The sequence below is a fragment of the Telmatherina bonti genome, assembly GCF_933228915.1.
Source record: "Telmatherina bonti genome assembly, chromosome: 3".
Lineage (NCBI taxonomy): Eukaryota > Metazoa > Chordata > Actinopteri > Atheriniformes > Telmatherinidae > Telmatherina > Telmatherina bonti.
Genome location: NC_136621.1, coordinates 30886339 through 30904674, shown reverse-complemented (window position 1 = coordinate 30904674; position 18336 = coordinate 30886339). Strand labels below are relative to the sequence as shown.

The following is an 18336-nucleotide window of genomic DNA, read 5'->3' as shown; positions in this document are numbered from 1 at the left end:
TGGCGCTTTTTTTTTCTTTTATCACTATGTAATATGGGAAAGACCAAAGAGAAAAGGCTCATTTCACATACTGTTGATTCATCCTCCTTTGCAAAGACCTGAAATCCAGCAGCACAATAGACTGCTTTTCATCTAAGTACACTTTCTGGTAAGGACAAACTCTACTTCAGAGCAGAGTGTTCCCCCAGATTTAATGCTGAATGCAAAAGAGACAAGGATAAAGTCTCTTGTTTCATCTTGTAAACATAAGTCTGCTCTTATAATCTCCTTGGGGAACAAGTGTCAGCTGATAAAAAAGATCAACATAAAATACACCTGTTTGAGCGGAGGGTCCCAAAAACTTCCGAGCTTTTACAATTCAGCAGTTCTGAACGTCTATAGGTACAAAAACCCAAATTCGTGATTCTGTATCCTCAACATTAAAGCTTATTATCACAGTAGAATCATGTGAGCAGATTTATGCAAACTTAAAGTTTGGAGGTCCATTACGGACAGCATATGATCTGTGTAGTGATCAATGACCTTACTTCAACAGAAGGAAAATAAATTTTGCACACAAAGTACAGTTATTTGTGCTTGACTGATTATTTCTCCCCCTTTAAAAATACCACTTCTTTTGGATTATACAAGGCATGGAGCCTCCCCAAGACCCCCACATCCACACTAACGTCAACCTTGTTATGATGTTGTAACTCTAACTCAGAGATATATGAGTGTCCCAACAAAGTGCATTATAAAAGTGAAGTGTACAGTGTAGGTACAGTACCAGTCAAAGGTGCGTGCACACTTTCAAACTGCCTCTGATGGGAAATTTGCTCTTTTTTTTCAGTTTCATATTTGTCATTCAAAAATGACTTTTTTTTTTTTTTGTCATTTTTGCCGGATTGACATTTAATTGATAGACGGTATATCTGACTGTGATAATGTTTTAATGTTAATTGTCATTTTCTATTTGTTTTTTTAAACTTTGTTATTCCAGTATTTCCTCAAGGGAATACTTCAGGCATGCTATGCCTACTCATTTTGCCAGGTCGTTGCCATGGGAGCAGCCATTTACAGGTTAGCCCTTGCATTGCAGTCAGTACAGATTCTCGAGACGTGTGAAATGTCCAGAATACAAACTGTCATTAATCATATCAGAATTCAACAGTTTGGAAGAACAACTCCAGTATTTTTTTTAAAAAAATAGTTTGTTGTCATCATTTTCTTCTCACCACTTTCCTCACGGCACATAAATCCTTTAAAGCTCTGAGTTGGTGTTCTTATCAAGTTGGTTTTAAAACCTGCAGAACAGTACATTTACACAAACTGACTATCTTATTTGTAAAACTAACCATAACTTTAAAATCTCAGCTCATAACTAAGACGAGTTCATTGTGCATCCCACTTCAGTGATAGTTGTTTTAACTTCATTTGCCGATGTATGGAAACAATCCCTGCTGCTTTTCAGTTTTTTAAAGCTGAGCTGATTCTGCTTCAGGTATCTTAAACCAACAATGCTTTAACTAAACATACCTTAAAGTACAAGAAATCTAAATTTGAAATATTACAAAAGGAAAATAAAAACATTAAAATGTAATCTGAAGTAATCAAGACATGGCACGATTTGTGAAGATGAGTAATACTGCATTATTGTGACTGAAATGTGCAACAGAATTATAACTTAATGTCATTTTATTTTATCAAGAAGTTTATAGTGATTATTTTTGAGTAAGTGAGGCATCTTAAAGGAATCGGTATGATAGTTTGTACTTTAAACAGATGTGGAAAAAAACTCAGAGATCCAAACCTGGCGTCCAGTCCCCTTTGACGCTTGCAGACTGCAGCGTCCCAGGCTGCCGTTTGGTGTGGTCCCGCAGCTGCTGATGATCTGCAGCTGTTTTTCAGCGCGGTCAGCTCGGTCCAGCAACTCCTCAATGAACTGCTGCAAGCGCACCTTAGCGTTGGCTTCGCGTGCTGCCGTCTCCTGCAGGAACTGGTCAATCTGGGCAACTTCTCTGCAGACAGGAGGGTGGAGGGACCAACAGTTAGGTGTCATTCTATGAAATGAGGATTACACCTGTTTGCAAATCAATAAATATGTGTCAGTGGACAAACAGCAGACCAGCCAAGGCCCCGTGGTGGCCGAAATCAATCAGTCAGTGAAAACTTTATTTGTAGAGCACTTTCACATACCACAAGGTAACCCAAGGTGCTGTACAGGTAAAAAAATAAAAATAAAAAAGGTTAAACACTCAACATAAATTATGAGTTTCACAAGTGGCCCCTGTGTGACAGTTGGACACTTTTTTTCAGATTACTTGAAAGCTTTCTGAAAAAAAAAATCTAAAATGTGCAGAAAATATGCAAAATAATGTTTGGTGTCAAAGACAAATACACAATACAAACAGTGGGAGAGAGGAAGTGCAAGGCGAGATCCACAGAGCTGCTGGATTTCTATACCACAGAAAGCAGGACCAAGTCCGTCTTGTTAAAGCAGAGTGTGTTACCCAGACAGAGATGCAAACAAACCAGGAATTCAGGAAGTTTAGTTTCTACTGACTGCTTGCCTTAAGTTTCTGGCTTTTCTTGCAATGACTCGATTCTGCAGTCTGAAAAAGTAGTCAGACTCAGATTTACTATTTCAGACAGCATTACTGATCCCAAAGGCAATTCATGCATATCGTTGTATCATTGTAGATATGACTATAAAATGATGAATGCACATAGTGTGATGATACTTGACGATCGTCTTATTTTCAGTGATGCCTGCAGCAAAAGAATAGAACACAAACTTCAACCAATCCCATCTGCAGTAAATGAGTTCCTGATCATTTGATGGCAGTGGAAGATTGCTATGTTTTTGTAGCAAGAACTTCTGCAATTCCCAGAAGCTTCACTCATCCTTTGTGTACGTCTAATTGTGTCCTTATGAAAATCCCAAGTCTGTTTTCTAAACAATGCTGTCAGGAGAGCTTAACAAGGCAATTCGGCCATCTGAGAGAGCCAAGAGAACCTTTAAAAAGTTCAGGCCATTTCTGAAGAAATTGAAACAGGCAATCTGTTCTTATTCAGTTTAACTAGATCTGCTCTGATGAATAAGCCGAGTCACTCATTGGTTTGCTTCCATGATGTTAAAAAAACGGCTGGCTTTCTTTCATGTCATTCACAGTCTTCTATTGTTTATATTGATTATTACCTTTATTAGTTGTCATGAACATCACGATTTTTGTCTGTAAAGGATGCTCTATAAATAAACTTAATGACTTACCTATATAAGCACTGCTACTACCATCATACAACACACTATGAAGTGCCCTGAAATGGGGACAGACTGAGATAAAAATAGCCTAATGTCTGCCAGTTAACTTTTCTTGTCTTCAGGCGAAGATGATAAAAATATGAATCCAAAATTAGCAGAGGTGGCTGACTGCAGGATGTCAAAGCAATATTACATCTGTAAATAAAATGTAAATTAATCATGAATTAAGATCAAAATTAAATAGATACTTTTGATGTTGCTTTGTATTTGTTTATAATGTGAGATAACATGAAGAAGAAGAAAAATAAGTCCCAGAAAACTGTGTGTAAAAAAGCAGCATAGAACTGTGTCCAATACTGGCATCGTCATCCAACAGGTCAAATCCAGGTTAAAATGTCATGTTCTGCTCTCACCTTGAATGAACTTAAGATGGGTTCCCATTAGGGTAGTGTATTCTTCTGGAAACCCACAACTGATTGATTTTTCTTTTAATCAGTTGCAGCCTTTTCTCACTCTGTTAATTCATAGGTAGAAGCCATTGTCCTTTTCCCACGCAATATCTGCCATTCACCGGTATCCTCAGGTGTTAGGTCCATGGGTTAGGGTTATGGTTATATAAACCATGTGCGGATTCTTGCTTGGATTTCTTCCTTTCACGGCAGGTACAGCCATTTTCAACATTCTGTGATCCAATATTTGAGGCAGAAGACAGTTTACATCTTTTCCAGAGGAAGGAACACATCTTTAAATAAGTGCAGTTTCACAGCACAGATTTCCCTTCAGCAAACCCAGAGTTCACAGTCACATCACATTAGATATATTTTAGTAAACTTTGGCTCTAATAGCAGCCCTACAAAATGACTCTTTCTCCATGGAGTCTAAGGTATTCTAAGAGCAGCTGTGCATTTATTAGCAGCACAGTTTAAATCTGCCAAATGGACCAGAGACAAACTTCTGTACCACCGTGTTCTCTTTCTTGTCCAAGTATTTTGTACAGTTTAGAGAAGTGTTTGAGGTCATTGTGCCATGCATTTGTGTAATGAAATTGGCACCTATAAAATGAGTTCTTGCTGCAGGACAGTATGATATCCAAAATACTTCAAGATCAGCAACCATACCTGCAGTTAACCACACTCAAACCATCGCTGATCTCTTTGCTTCACTGTGGGGATCACACAGAATGGCAGAACAAGGGAGCACACTTTCTGAAGTTGTTAAATCACTTTCTTTGTTGAAATAATTACTATAGGCCTTAAAAGATGCTTTTCCATAGTTAACCTTTTAAAATTTGAAGGTCCCTAACTGGGGGACTATGGCAGGAGTTGGTGCCAAATTGCTTAACTGTGCAAAAATGGCCATTTTTAAGACCTCACCTGTGCTGTCTGTTCTACAATCTCTTTAATTTTGCTCTTCTTCATGTTAACAGGTTGGCCTTTGCAGAAATAATATTCACACATTGTACTATGATTTAATTGAGGTTTAGAGCAACAGTTGCATCATTCCTGAGGGACATTTATTTTCACCCTAAAAGTGTTTTTTTTAAAGGAAGACTAAAACATTTTCCTTTTGTCCCTTGACTCATCTTCATTAATTTTTCCACCAGTAACACACAGTGATATTTACACATTTAAAAAAATGTAAGAAGTTTTCACTTTATTACAACTTCAAAAGTACCCAACCTCATGGTTGCAGATATATACCTATTTCATCATGGATAGGCAATTTTTAAGTAGAGGCCTAGAAAAATAGACATTCGGCTCAAAGGGTTAAAGAATCTGATTTGGGTAGTGACAGATGCTGCATTAACTGTGCACTAAACCATCATTTTCAGGTGTCCCAGAGTTTACTAGCTCAAATCTGAATAATTTATTTTGGATGTTTGTTTTGTACTTATAATGGTTTGTATTCAGAATGTGAGATTAGCTGTTCAGACATCACTCCTGGCGTTCCCTCTATTGATAATGGCTGGTTGTTTTTTAAAGAATTTTTTTTTTTTTTTTATCCTTTGTTATTTGATTCAGTGTGTTATGCTGCATTTTTTGGCTTTATCTGGATGAAATTTGCTGTAGAAAAATCAAACTGAAATTCATTAAGGACAGGAGAGGATGAATAATGAGAGAACTGTGTATTGATATCATCTTTGTGCAAATGACTTATTTTCAGAAAGTATCCATCAGATTTACGTAGAACCCTCTTGTCCAGCCACTTTGTTTTCGGTGGGGGTAAATTACTGCTGTGAGGAAGCTTCTGCCTTCATCAACTATACATGATAGACGGCTGGAGGATGGATGCAGAATTATCTATATGTAACACTGCATCATCCCACTGTGAAAGCTTCTCCTAATAATTAATGGCTCCAAGTATCATTCACTGTGATTCGATAATCAAATCTGAACCTAATGTGTTGTAACAATAAACAGTAAGAAGCGGCTATTCTTATCTCATTCTCTAAGTGAGTAAATACAGAAAACAATGACAGTATTGTTTTAATTCACCCTATGATTGGGCAGCCTATATCTCTATCATGACTTCTACCATCAGTCATTGTGGAGACAAGTTAGTATGCAACCTAATTTAGGCCATTTCTGTTTGGCAACTGCATATTCATGCAGTTAGTCTTAATTAATAATTCAGCTGTATCAGAGTTTTGTTTCACTAGAGACCAAAACACCAGGAGGAACCATAACAGGAAAGATTTTTCCCTCTCTCACAGAGTGGAAGACATGTGTGGCAGTTTTTTTTACTTGGAATAAAACAACTCTGTCAATGTGGAAATCCGCCTAACAAGCTGGATGGAAGGGGTGGTTGGGAAAAAAGGTGGAAATGGTGGGATATTTCTAACAGGAAGAGGACAAAGCGTTGGAAGGAGAGAGGCCACAAAGACTGTGAGAGGAGAAAATACATTGCAGAGGTTTTATATCGGAGTGGAGCGAAATGGGGTGTGCCGTCTTCCTTACGTCAATTTTAATTTCCAGAACACACACACAGAAATACACACACAACCCCACAATGTGACTCAGTTACACCTCATAAAATTACACCTCAAGGTGAAAAACACTGCTGTGTGTTTACACCGTGACTTGAAAGTTTGAAAGGAAGAGTGGCATCTTTTATCTGGCGATGCATGCAGTTTGTTAGTTTAGGACATGTTACTAAAAAAAAAAAAAAAAAAAAAAAACCTACTTCTTCATGTCACATATTTGTTACCCTGTGTTCACGTCTTAGCCAACGATGCAACAAAGTTTGCTTCACTTGACTTTACCATCTCTGTACAACCACACAGACGATATAATACAAAACCACATTATTCAGTGAAGTATTTCAGACTCCCATGAATTATTTATCAATTTAAACGAAGCGAGAAGCTTCTCTCTGAATACAACTTTAGGCTTTATGTTTCCAGTTATGTAATACCTAGCTTGTTCCAAAACTGTGTCAGTTCTGTTTGGTTTGGTTTTACTTGGTTTTCAGTTTTCTTAGCTTTACTTTTATACTCTGTAACTACTAATATTGCATAGTACTAGCATCATACTGCCACACTATTTAGCAATAACATCATAACATCATGTTGGAAGAGCTCCTATTGTATCATAATGATCCTGGCTGAAATGTTGCAGCTTGAGATCGTGACACAGCCCTATATTGACAACACTACATTTTAATTTGTTTACCATTCACTGTCAAAACTCCAGTTTCTCCTCTGTATCTTTACTTTCCTCCTGTTTGAACTCAACATGCAGACAAGACTCCTGTTTCTCTGAATAAATTGCACACATTAAGTTTAGCTGCCGTTCCATCCACATTCTTCATCTGCACTTTGGTTTTCACGCAATGAATTTAGACAATCTTCAACACTACAGTGGTTGGTTATAAGACATGAGTCATAGCAGCACAGATGACTTTCAGTGCTTATTATAAAACATCAGATATTGTCAAGAAATTATCAGAATATGAGGCCCACGCACGATCTGAATTTCTTTCACGGTACAGTACAAGAAGACCGTTTAGGGGTCACTACTGTTCACTGTCTTGCCAAGACCATTTTGCATCTGGGAGAGTCCAAAATCATGCCGGGTATTAGTGTGAATCATGGGCTGTTTGTTAGTCTTGCTTTATTTGCACATATGAATTCAGATGGCCTCAACTTTTGGCCAACACTGCTGCCTGAGCGCAGAGAAAATAAAACATCCAGCAGCCAAGACATCCAGCTGTAACGTGCACAGTGTTCTTCTGCAGGATTCCATCTACATGCAGTCACTGCTCAGCCTCTTTTCACAGTTATCATCAACTCAGGATGTTAATTCAAATATATTCCTGATTAATATTTAAGAATCATGACGATTTAAGAGACTGAATGAGAAAGATAAGGCAGCTTCTTCTGCTCTAGTAAAGGACAGCTGCTTGTGTGTTGTCCTGCTTTGACACCTGGATCCAACAGTGCTTTTTAGTTGCATTCAGCATCCTTCATTGTGTCCTTGTGTCATAATGTCACACATTTGTATGCACTACACACAGAGGAAGGGAGCAGGAGGAGATGTGTAAAGAGTGTGGTGACATGAGGGGAGATGTGAGCCAGACAAGGACGAAAGGATGAGAGAAAAGTATGATGAAAGTAATGCTGGTTGAAGTGTGCTGCTTGCTCCTTTAAAGAGAGAAAAGAATGAGGGATTTGGAAGGAGGGCATCACTTCCACAGAAATCATTAATCTGTGTCTTTGTTCTGATCAGTTCACTTTTTTTTTTTTGTAGGTGACATCTTTTTCTCCAAAGATTAAGCTAGAGTCAGGGAATGTTTATTTTTCAGAGAGAGGGAAAAGGAAACCAAATCATCGATGGACGGATCCCTCAGAGATACAACAGCGAGGTGATGATGTGTAAAGCATTTTAAATGCATGAAGAAACAGATTCACCATGCAAGAAAAGGCCTCCAGAAATTCAGCTGTCAGAAGTTTCATAAGCAGAAATTTGATTACGACCCAGGTGCTTGTTCACAAGGTAGTTTTCCCAATAAAACACAAATATGACAGGAACAAAAATGGTTAAAAAGCAAGATTTGTTGAAATGTATGCCTGAAACGATGTAGTGTGAATAGAGTTAAATATTGTTTTCACTATCAGAAGCTATTTTCTTGGCCAGCTGTTCAGGTTTTTAAGTACACTGAAAAGAGCAAACAACCATTTTAAGCTCACAAAGTTCAAGCTGACATCTTCAAATTGTTTCTGTGGTCCAACAATTGCAATGCCTGGAGTTATTCAGCTCACAGCAACCAACAAGACACAGGGAAACAAAAATAAAATGAAAAAAAAAACCAAAACACAATCTTTACTTGAGGTATGAGACCTCTTCGATACAGTAAAGATCATTTTGCCTTTATTTTTCTTTATGAAACACACACACACACACACACACACAAACACACACACACACACACACACACACACACACACACACACAAAAACACACACACACACACACACACACACACATAAAGAAAAGCAGAGCAGTAAACCTGGCAACAGATATGACAAGTATTCATCCAAAGCTTAAAAAGACACATTGTTTCTCTCCTAATTCTCAGAAAAACAGCTGCCGGGCATTGGGCACGCTTGTCAGAAAGGGTCAGATTTGTTAAGTTTATCAAATGTTATCACTGCTGTATTAGATGTTTGCTAACTGCAGAGTCTGAGGTGAGCAGCTGCAACCAGGTGAGATGTGGAAGTGCTTATTTGCAGATTCACGCAGCACAATAAAGAAAGCAACAAATTTACTCCCAAACCAACTTATAGTTGGGATGAATGATTCAGGAATACGTTGACTAGTGTTTAAAAGGGGCTTTGGTGGAGGTTTTATCTCTATGAGGTGCATTATACGTGCGGTTGTGTTATATACGCAGTATACATCTTAGATTGTTTGATGGGTTTTACCACAAACTGAAAACTGAAGCCGAGATATCTCGAAGATTGACTTTGCTAACTTTTCCTATCATCCTAGTCTGCACAGTAATGGCCAACAGCTCATGGTGGCTTCACTTGTGGGAGACTTTTCATTGTGTTAAGAGACATAGTCATTGAAGGACTAGCTGCAGCATCATTCCTGTGTCCTTTTTCTTACTCTTCAAATCATGCCACCCGGTCTCAAGCACGCTCACATCAGCTTCCTCCATCTAATGATCAGCATGAACAACATACTCCTCATAAGTCCTGTTTAAAATTAGCACCAGTATTGACTGAACCATCCACACACACACACGTCCCAGTTATGTGTATCCATGAATCAAGCCTTGTTAGAAGCCCCTTCATCTCACGCCAGGGAACACAAATGCAGTGTCAAAATACATATTTGGTATTCAGAGAGTATTTCTTTCAAAATTGGCATTACTGCAGCTCTTTGCATTGTAAATAACTTTGATTTACATCACTATACACACAAAGTCATATAAATGAGCTCAGGTGGTACATTTGTGTACGTGCAGTAAGCCGGTAATGTTATTGTTATGTTATGTTATTGTTAAATAGGACAAGTGAGTGCAAACAATCTGCTGACATTACATCCTTTGAGGCTTGGGCAAGACCATATATCCTCCACTGTCCTGATATAACTAGACTTCAGTGCTTCCACAATTCTGAATATATTGTAAAGAGAAAAACAAAACAAACTACCTTCGACGGTGTTTGTTTTTATGACCTAAGCAGAACTACTACGGAAAATTCTAATACTTGTTTTGCAGATCACGTTCCAACCAATTTCTTTTCTTGAGCCTTCAGAGGTCTCCATGCTCCTTTCTGTCAGACACTGTTGTTAATCAAATGGCTCTCTTTCTGACCTGGCACGTTCATTTTGCACTTAAGGTTACCCCTGACTGAAATAAAGACTTGTTTTCCGATGGATACATGGTGACAGCAAATATGTCAGTATTCTGAAGAGCCTGTAAATCCTCCAGATTTCTTATGCTGCACGGGGCAATCTTAACTTTCCCACAGCTGGCTGTATGAATACATAAAGCCTCAGGGTTGAGACTGACTGCAGCAACTGTGTGTGTGTTCTGAATAAGATATGAAACGCCAACATTTCTCTACTCTTTCTGCATTTCTGTACAGACGGCGGACACAGTAATGCAAAAAGACACTGTTGAAATACACCTATTATCAATATAGTAACTCAGAAAATCCTTTAGATATGTTTCAAACTATGTTGCTGAAAATATTTTTAAGTATTATAGTTTTTTTTATCTAAAAATCTGACCCCCATTTAAAAATCTGGGTCAGATTTTGCTAGGGATCTAATTTTGGCACAATATCAATTTGAAGAAGTTGCATTCAGTGTAAAAATCCATCTTATTTCTCCATTCTGTTTGACTATTTTAGTAAAAGAAAATCTAAACAGGCAACAATGGATGTAAACAAATCTAGAGTTTTCTTTTCAAGGTGGAGCTCACGCTCCAGCTTGTAGCACAGCGTGAAATGTTTTCTTATTCTTTATAGGCTACTTTTTATTCTTGCCATGCCATCTTAATTGTCCATCAAGCACAAGGTAATATTAAGATAAAAACATGAAAAACTACATTAAAAAATAAATAAATAAAATCCACAGTGGGCAAAACAGAGAAAAGATCAACAGCTGATAAATACTTTTCTTGAATAATTGTTGTTATACAGCATCAGGTTAGTAATTGTGCACAGATTTTAATGATACGCCATATCCCTGACGTCCTACCATACAGCCTGCTGCGACTGAAATGTATCAACGACTTAACAACTGCGCTGTTGTTTAGCCCAAAATTGGTCCTAACTACATGTGTCCATGGCTGCCTTCTCTCAGCCATATAACCAAGGAAATTTCCATATAGAAGGCTCTCTGTTAGGACCACCTCTGGCTCACAAAATACTTGTCATAATTCACATCCAGACCAAGAACTGACATGTGGATCACAGTGGCCTACAGGAGACTTGTCACTATTCAAGCCAGGCTGGCAACTGGTCCACTTCTGGCCCACACATCAGTCATCAGTAACTGAGCTTTAAGTCCCAAAAGTAGCCCGTATTGGCCTGGAGTAGCTCAAACATATCTGCTATCTGGGACAGAATTATGTGCATCTGCAGGATCAATCAGTAAAAGCTGGTCATCAAAAGAAAAGGTGAACAAAAGTAGACCTTATCAACTAACACACACACCGTGCTCATGTGCTGATATCTTGTCTGATTCTTCAGCAGGAGATGCTTGACTGAAATACTTCATATCTGCAGTATAAATTAGTAATCTTACTTTTGGAATATTCAAAGCAAACACTACTTTGCTGCATTAGTGTGTTTCACTGGGGCTGATCTGAGATTGGTAGATCAAGGTTTTCACCACAGAACCCCCTACATATCTTTGAACTGCACATTTTGTTCGGAGTTCAACTTCATGCTTTAATTGTATGTGATGTGAAAAACTTATTACGCAACGCAGACTTCTGTTATCACTTTGAACATTAAAAGTTATTTCTGGCAGAAATTAAAACTAAATATTGTTATAATAATAAGAAAAACATAAAGAAGAGACTTTAATGAAATAAAACAAACCTTATTGTACTATATGTCTCAAAAAGATCATAATATTTGGCCAGTTTCCGACCTCATTCAGTATATTTCTGTAAAACACAAAAAAAGGTAACTGGCTCAAATGTGTCAATTTCAAACAGGCTTAAATAATGACTTCTCCACCTTCTTTTTATTTCTCCTCAGGCTTTAACTTGTGATGATTACAGCTGTTCTCATTTATTCCAGCAGACCACATAACACTCATTCTTGCACATCTCCTATTTATGTGGTTTAAACTACTACAGTGTGATGCATATCACTATGAATCCTTGAGTAACTTGCTAAAGTGTAAGGCGTATGATTCGGGGCTTACTGTTAATGGAGAATTAATTTTTCGACTAACTGATATGCATGCTGAGAGAGTAATGAAGTCTGACCTGAAATGAACAGCTAAACCTGAGGCGTTGTGTATGCTCTTCATAATTACTTACAGAGGTTTTAAGTGCAGGATCAATTATCAAGCCTGTGCCATATTCTTACTCGCAATGCTGCTGGCAGCAAAAGGCAGTCCGTAGGAGTTCTTTCTGGTTGCATAGCAACGCAGAGTTAGGTGACTTGCATTTTTAGCAACTGACACCTCTGATGAGTAACATGAAGTATAACTCCGTGTTGGAGCTCTTACAGTCTTTACATTATATTTGTCTCTGAGCTGAGACTGTCAAGCCGACTGACTTGAAGCCATTAAGTTGCTTTGTCACCAACCCTGCTGAACATTTGCTGCCTGTGATGCTCTTTTTCCACCTCGGACTTCCTCTGAGAGCCTGAATGAGCTTCCTGTTTGACTGCCAGCTACTCCTCAGAGAGAAAGAGACAAGAAGTGAGTGTATGAAAGAGAGAGAGAGAGAGAGGTTATGCTGCTGTCATAAAAAAGGAGACCAGACAAATATTTTAAGGCTCGTGTATGACTGTTTTGTCTGATGCTCCCAGGATACACAACCACAGATGCTGTAACAAGATAGCAGTGGGCTTAAGTATAAAAACCAGCCATTTTACCCTAGTTTGTTTGAGGGATAATTGTACTATTAATTTACTCATAGTAAATGTCAAACCTGCTGTAGAGAGTAATCTGAGTTCTCTCCGTTTGGAGAATCAAGCAGGAATATCTTAAACCTTAAACTGTTTGAGAGGCCCTGCACTGACTAGCTCTGGTTTAACTTAGATGTCAGAATTCCTCCATGTTTCCCTAAACGGAAAGCACTCTGAATACTCTCGTCCACAGTCAGCTTATGAGTCACAAAACCTGAGTGAAGAAAAAATTCCAATCAGTGACTTGTTTCCTTTGAATAGATTATACTTAAGTATGGGTGCAACATATTTGTTTTCATGTTGCATATAATACAATTAATACAATTATTTAGCCTCTCTGGAAAATAAATATTACTCTTAAGTGTTGTTGAATAAAAAAAAAAATCTATTTGTTGCATGTGTTGTGAGACTATAAAGTAATTAAAAGAGCATTTCTCATACTAAGTAAGTAGGCTGTGACCTACAAGTACACAATGCTCTTTATCTATTCATAGAAACACAACTGGAATCTACAAATAATTTCTTGATTAAAAAGCAAACTAAAGTAACACAGTTATATTACTACACGATTTGTGTCATTGTATTCTGAATATCTTCATGAATTAGACAAGGCTGAAGGCATAACATTGTGATTTAGGAAAGGCTGACGTTTCTTTTATTATTGGTGTGTAATTGTGACGGCCTGGCCTTAAACATTCTTTCTTTATCTGTAGGTAGGTGTGCTATGGGCGGTTCCAGTCATCAGTGCACCTGGCTGTGGCGCACCTGCCTATATAAGGCTGTGGACTTGCTGCTCGCGCTCTCTCTCTCAGCCTGTAGCTTTGTTTGTTGGTTTGTTCTTCAGACACTGACTTGCAACCACTTTACACTACTGATTTACACTTTTACAGGCTGCATATACATACTTTAATTTCTTTTCTTAAATAACTACATTTTTGTGTATAAACAGCTATCCCTCATTGTTGGCACGGCCTTCTGCGCAGGTCATGACAGTAACAGAGCAAAAAGATTATTTGACAGTAGTAGTTATGAAAAAAATTTATATTTACTGCTGAATGATGTCTGCCTAATAATGTCAATAAGCATGAAACTAATATGTATTCATTTAGTTGTTTTCTGTCTACAGGCAGCTTTATAATATTCTAGCTAAGAGTCAGTAAATAGCATGCCAACATCCAGAGAGATCCATACGGCGCAGTGTCGTGTGCAGTGATGTTTGTGAAGAGATAAGAGGACCTGGAAACAGCCTCTCCGTGTTGAACTTGTTTCTGACAGTTAACATGGAAATGATAAAATATAAAGAAAATAGAAAGATGATGCTGGCTGTCTTTACGAACAAAGGCAGATAAACAGCTCAGCCTTATCTTGACACATTTATTGATCTGTCTGAGAGGAATGTTTTCTTCAATTACTTACTTGGTCACCAAAGCCTCCATGTACTGTTATTATTTATTCTGTGCATCCTAATACCCTTTCTTAAACATTAGTCTTGAATAATTATGACTAGAGAAAATGATCCTTTTCATTTAAACAAAGAAAAAAAACGGTAAACTTATCCTCAGTTAATACATGTTTTTACATCATCCTCCTCAAACTAAAAATAACAGTGTTTGGAACCCCTTAATAAATCATGCTTGGATTAATTTCAGTGAAAGCTCTGAGAGCTTGATTGTCCACAACCCACTGTTTGTGCCATGCTATGGGAGAGCTCCAAATCATGTTTAACTTGCTTCATAATGCTGTGATTTACATCCAAGTCTATTTACAGAAGCCGTACTACTTCATGAAGCACCATGGCAGCTTCATAGAAGGCTGGCAGGAGCTGGCTGCTGCCGACCCAGCTGCTATCCTTCAACCTTCTTTTCAGCACGAGCAGCTGACCAACCCTGGAGGTCATTGGTAAAAAGGAACAAGAGCAGGACAGATGTAGACCCCATCTGCTGACCAAAAATTACACCATCAGCAGAATGGTAGAGGTGAAGGAGAGGGATGATGATGTGCTTTATTAACAGTTAACATGTCATTATGCCGTCAGATGCTTAAAGGGGTGCTATGATGGTATTTTAAGTTTTCTGAGCTTTCTACAGTGTTACAGTGTTGAATCCTCATCAGACATGTGAATGGCACTGTTTTTTTATCACCTAAACACATGTTTGAGTTTGAGTTTGAGTTCCACACGCTCTCCGTTCGGTTTCCATGGCAACGAAAAACGCGTCGTTTTAGAGAGTTTTTTCTACTTGGAAATCCTTGTGACGTCCCGGGGGATAAGGTTTGGTGATTGGTTACCTTCTACTGGTTAACAAGGGCATGTACAAATACATCAGGTGGGTAGAAAACGTCGGATAAAGTTATTTTGAACGATGGCTGGTGAGTTTACCAAAGAGAGACATCCTGCTGCATTCGTTGCTGTGGGTTGCTGTTTTCCACTTTGTTTTCAGGGTCTGATTCAGGTTCCAACATGTAGGGCTGTATGCTATGTGTTGACATTGTATTTTGGTTTTTTTTATTGAGTTCATATTAGCCGAATCCTTCTGTTTATGAGATGTTACAATGACGACGAAAGCAGGTGCGGTGCGCGCTCACGATGTAGTGCAGTGGCGGGAGGCGGGGCTTAATGCGGAAGAGTCTCAATCCACTCGTTTTGCCCACAGGCTGATCTGACAGCCTACGGAGAGGGTCGGTCTGAAGTAAATAAAGCCATTTGTGACAATGAATCGATCAATCCCAGCCCTTCTGGTCTCAGAAATAAAAATAAATTAGCCTGAAATACACATAATAGTTCCACTTTAAACACCTTTCACAACCACAGCAGACGAAAGGTTCCAACATTTCTGTAACGTTTTTGAATGAACAAAATCACTGCAATGAAGGTTTTAAAGTTCCTCTATTTCATTTTGGGCTATTTATATCAACTTTCATGCAAGTATCTTCTAAGGAAGACAGACACACTTTAACTATCTTTAATTGAAGCCTTTTAAAAAACCTATAAGCATTTCTCTATTTCCACTATGACCCGTCAACACACTATAAACTCTAGCTCTGACAAGTTTATTATTTATTTATAAAGTACATTTAAACTTGACAAAACATAACCTGTAGTTTATATGAGTTCAAAAGTGAACATTTAGCACCAAAATTTACCACTTTCCTTCTTGGTATCTGATTTGATAGTCTCACCAAAAAATATCAGCTAAAGCACAAGTCTCCGCGATTAGATATACAGTCTAATACACTATATTTTCAGTGAGTTGAATAAAACATGTTGTTTATGAGCAAGCAGGAAAAATGGAATCCCTGTGCTGACAAATGTCAATCAAACTGTGAGTTTGAGATGCCAGAAAAGAGTTTTCCAAATCTGGCAAAGTCTTACCATCCACATTTCTTCATATTTTCCTGCAGATGTAAGCAGTTCCCTGACCTACTTTATGCAGATCATTGTGGAACGACAGATTGTTGACAGCGATGCTGTTTAGAGTAACTAATGATGTCACTAACACTGTATGCTGTGAACATGTATTTATAGCAGAGGGGCTTGGAATGAAAAGGATATTTTACATCAGTAAACGATAAGATATACAGACATATAAAAGTATCTTAGAGTACAGAATTACTGATGGCCACAAGCTTCAAAACATCTCTATTGTCAACAGACTTCCATTCAGAAACATCAGCTTCTTTCTATAAAAGCCACAATAAACTTTTCCTGACTGTCATTTCTATGTCAATAGCCACTAGCATACTGGTGGTCTTTTAATCATATAGCTTTGTAGAATAATTATGACACTACTGGGTATTCTTTTGGTGCACTTTCATTTTTTTGGATCCAAAACTTCTGTGTACCATTATCTCCATATTTTTCAATAAACAAACTGAATACTTTTAAAAGATAAATCTAAATTTAGGATGCCACTTTCTGTCACTTGCTTTCCATTTCTTGACCTCTGTTTCTGGCATTTGGATGCACAAATCACTTCCTGTCCTTATGCAGGATATCATGCAATTTTTCCAATTGCTGAAGTAGGTTTTTTTAAAATGTGACACTCTGTCTTGTGGCATTGTAGAAGGCAAAGTGCTTTAATATGATTATTTTTAAGCAAAAATAAACAACTAATATTGACATAAACAAAAGCCTACTCAGATTTAGCATATGGGATGGAATTTGTAGCACAGCTTGAGACTGTAAAACAAATGCATTTCACTTACTGCTGTTTGTGGTTCAGCTCCGTCTCCTTGTTCACCAGGTCCTGCTTGAGGTTAGCTAGCATTTCCACAGAGACATCCACTTGTCGAGAAAGTTCCGTAGCCTTGTTCTCCAGGTCCTGCTTCTCCTGGCTCAGCCGCTCGCTTTCTTGCTTGGCTCGCTCCAGCTCAGAACTCTTCCGCTCCAACTCTGCTTGAAGACGGCCGACACGGGCTGCAATTTTCTGCTCCACCTTCAAGACAAAAAAGGTCTTTAGCTGCCTAATGTGCCACTATATTGTGTGCAACACTGACAAATGTGTGAAAGAAGTCATGACACACTGCTTAGTCATTCCTTAGAGTTCTACCAGCAAATCTTCTTCATATTCAGGTTTGGCATCTTACATAATTTGTGATTTTGACCGGGTTCATTCCTTAATGTTGTCCTTCCTTGGGGTGCAAGGAAGGACAACTGTACTCATTCTGAAAAGAAAAGTCATCCACTCACCTCTTCTGACAGCTTCTCTAGTCTCTCATCCAGCTCCAGCCTTTCAAACGCCCGCGCCTTTAGTCTGGCCAGGCCCTCCTCATAGGCTGCCTCCACAGCACTAGCAGCCACATTAGCTGCAACCGCAACAGCTGTGCTGGGGTTTCCATGGGGACCTGGGTCTGTGGAAGTCATAGCTTTCTTCATGAAAATCTCCCCCAGGGGGAATTCCACATTAGGTATATACCTGGCTGCAGAGTTGGAGTTAGCTGGGGTCAAACTCAAGTCGTCTGGACAAGGAAGCTCACGACAAGGGAAGTGGCGCTCCTTTAACGCCGAAGGCCGAAGCGGCTCAAAAGGGTCGTTGTTGTTGGCAGGAGTGAGGAGAGCTCCTTCAGCCACTAGGGGCAGAAGTGCAGCTGCGTCACATACACTGTTGGACTTGGAGAGGACGTAGAGGGTCTCGTACGTGTGGTTATACTCCAGGTGGGCACGCAAGGATGACAGACTTCGGAAGCGCTTGTGCTCCCCGCAGCGAGGACAGCGGTAGGGCAGGTCCAGAGAGGCCATTCCGTGGAGCAACTGCAGGAGGAGTTGGGGCGCTCATGCAGCGCAAGGACAGCGCATGTATGAGGGCACAGAGGTCAAGCACCTGGTAGATTCTCTCATGGTGCAAGCTGGGCAACAAGCGGAGGTCAGCAGGAGATGGAGGAGTCTGGTCAGTCACATGACCGTGCAGCCAGTCAACATTCAGCTGGTCTTTTTACATCATCTGCCATAGTTCCTGAACAGAAGAACAAAGCCCACGTTTTGTAAGCTGGCAAA

The 18336-nt window shown here is 38.9% G+C and overlaps 1 protein-coding gene across 1 annotated transcript in view; it reads right to left on the bottom strand.

The window, feature by feature from the left end:
- Window positions 1-18081, bottom strand: part of fbxo41 (F-box protein 41) — a gene marked incomplete at its 5' end in the record, with an annotated part of 31862 nt that extends 13781 nt beyond the window's left edge. Inside the window, 3 exons of the mRNA XM_079265140.1 lie at window positions 1790-1997; window positions 17049-17278; window positions 17533-18081. Coding sequence (XP_079121266.1) covers window positions 1790-1997; window positions 17049-17278; window positions 17533-18081 — 987 coding nt within the window. The remainder of the gene's footprint in view (window positions 1-1789; window positions 1998-17048; window positions 17279-17532) is intronic.
- Between the last annotated feature and the right edge of the window lie 255 nt (window positions 18082-18336).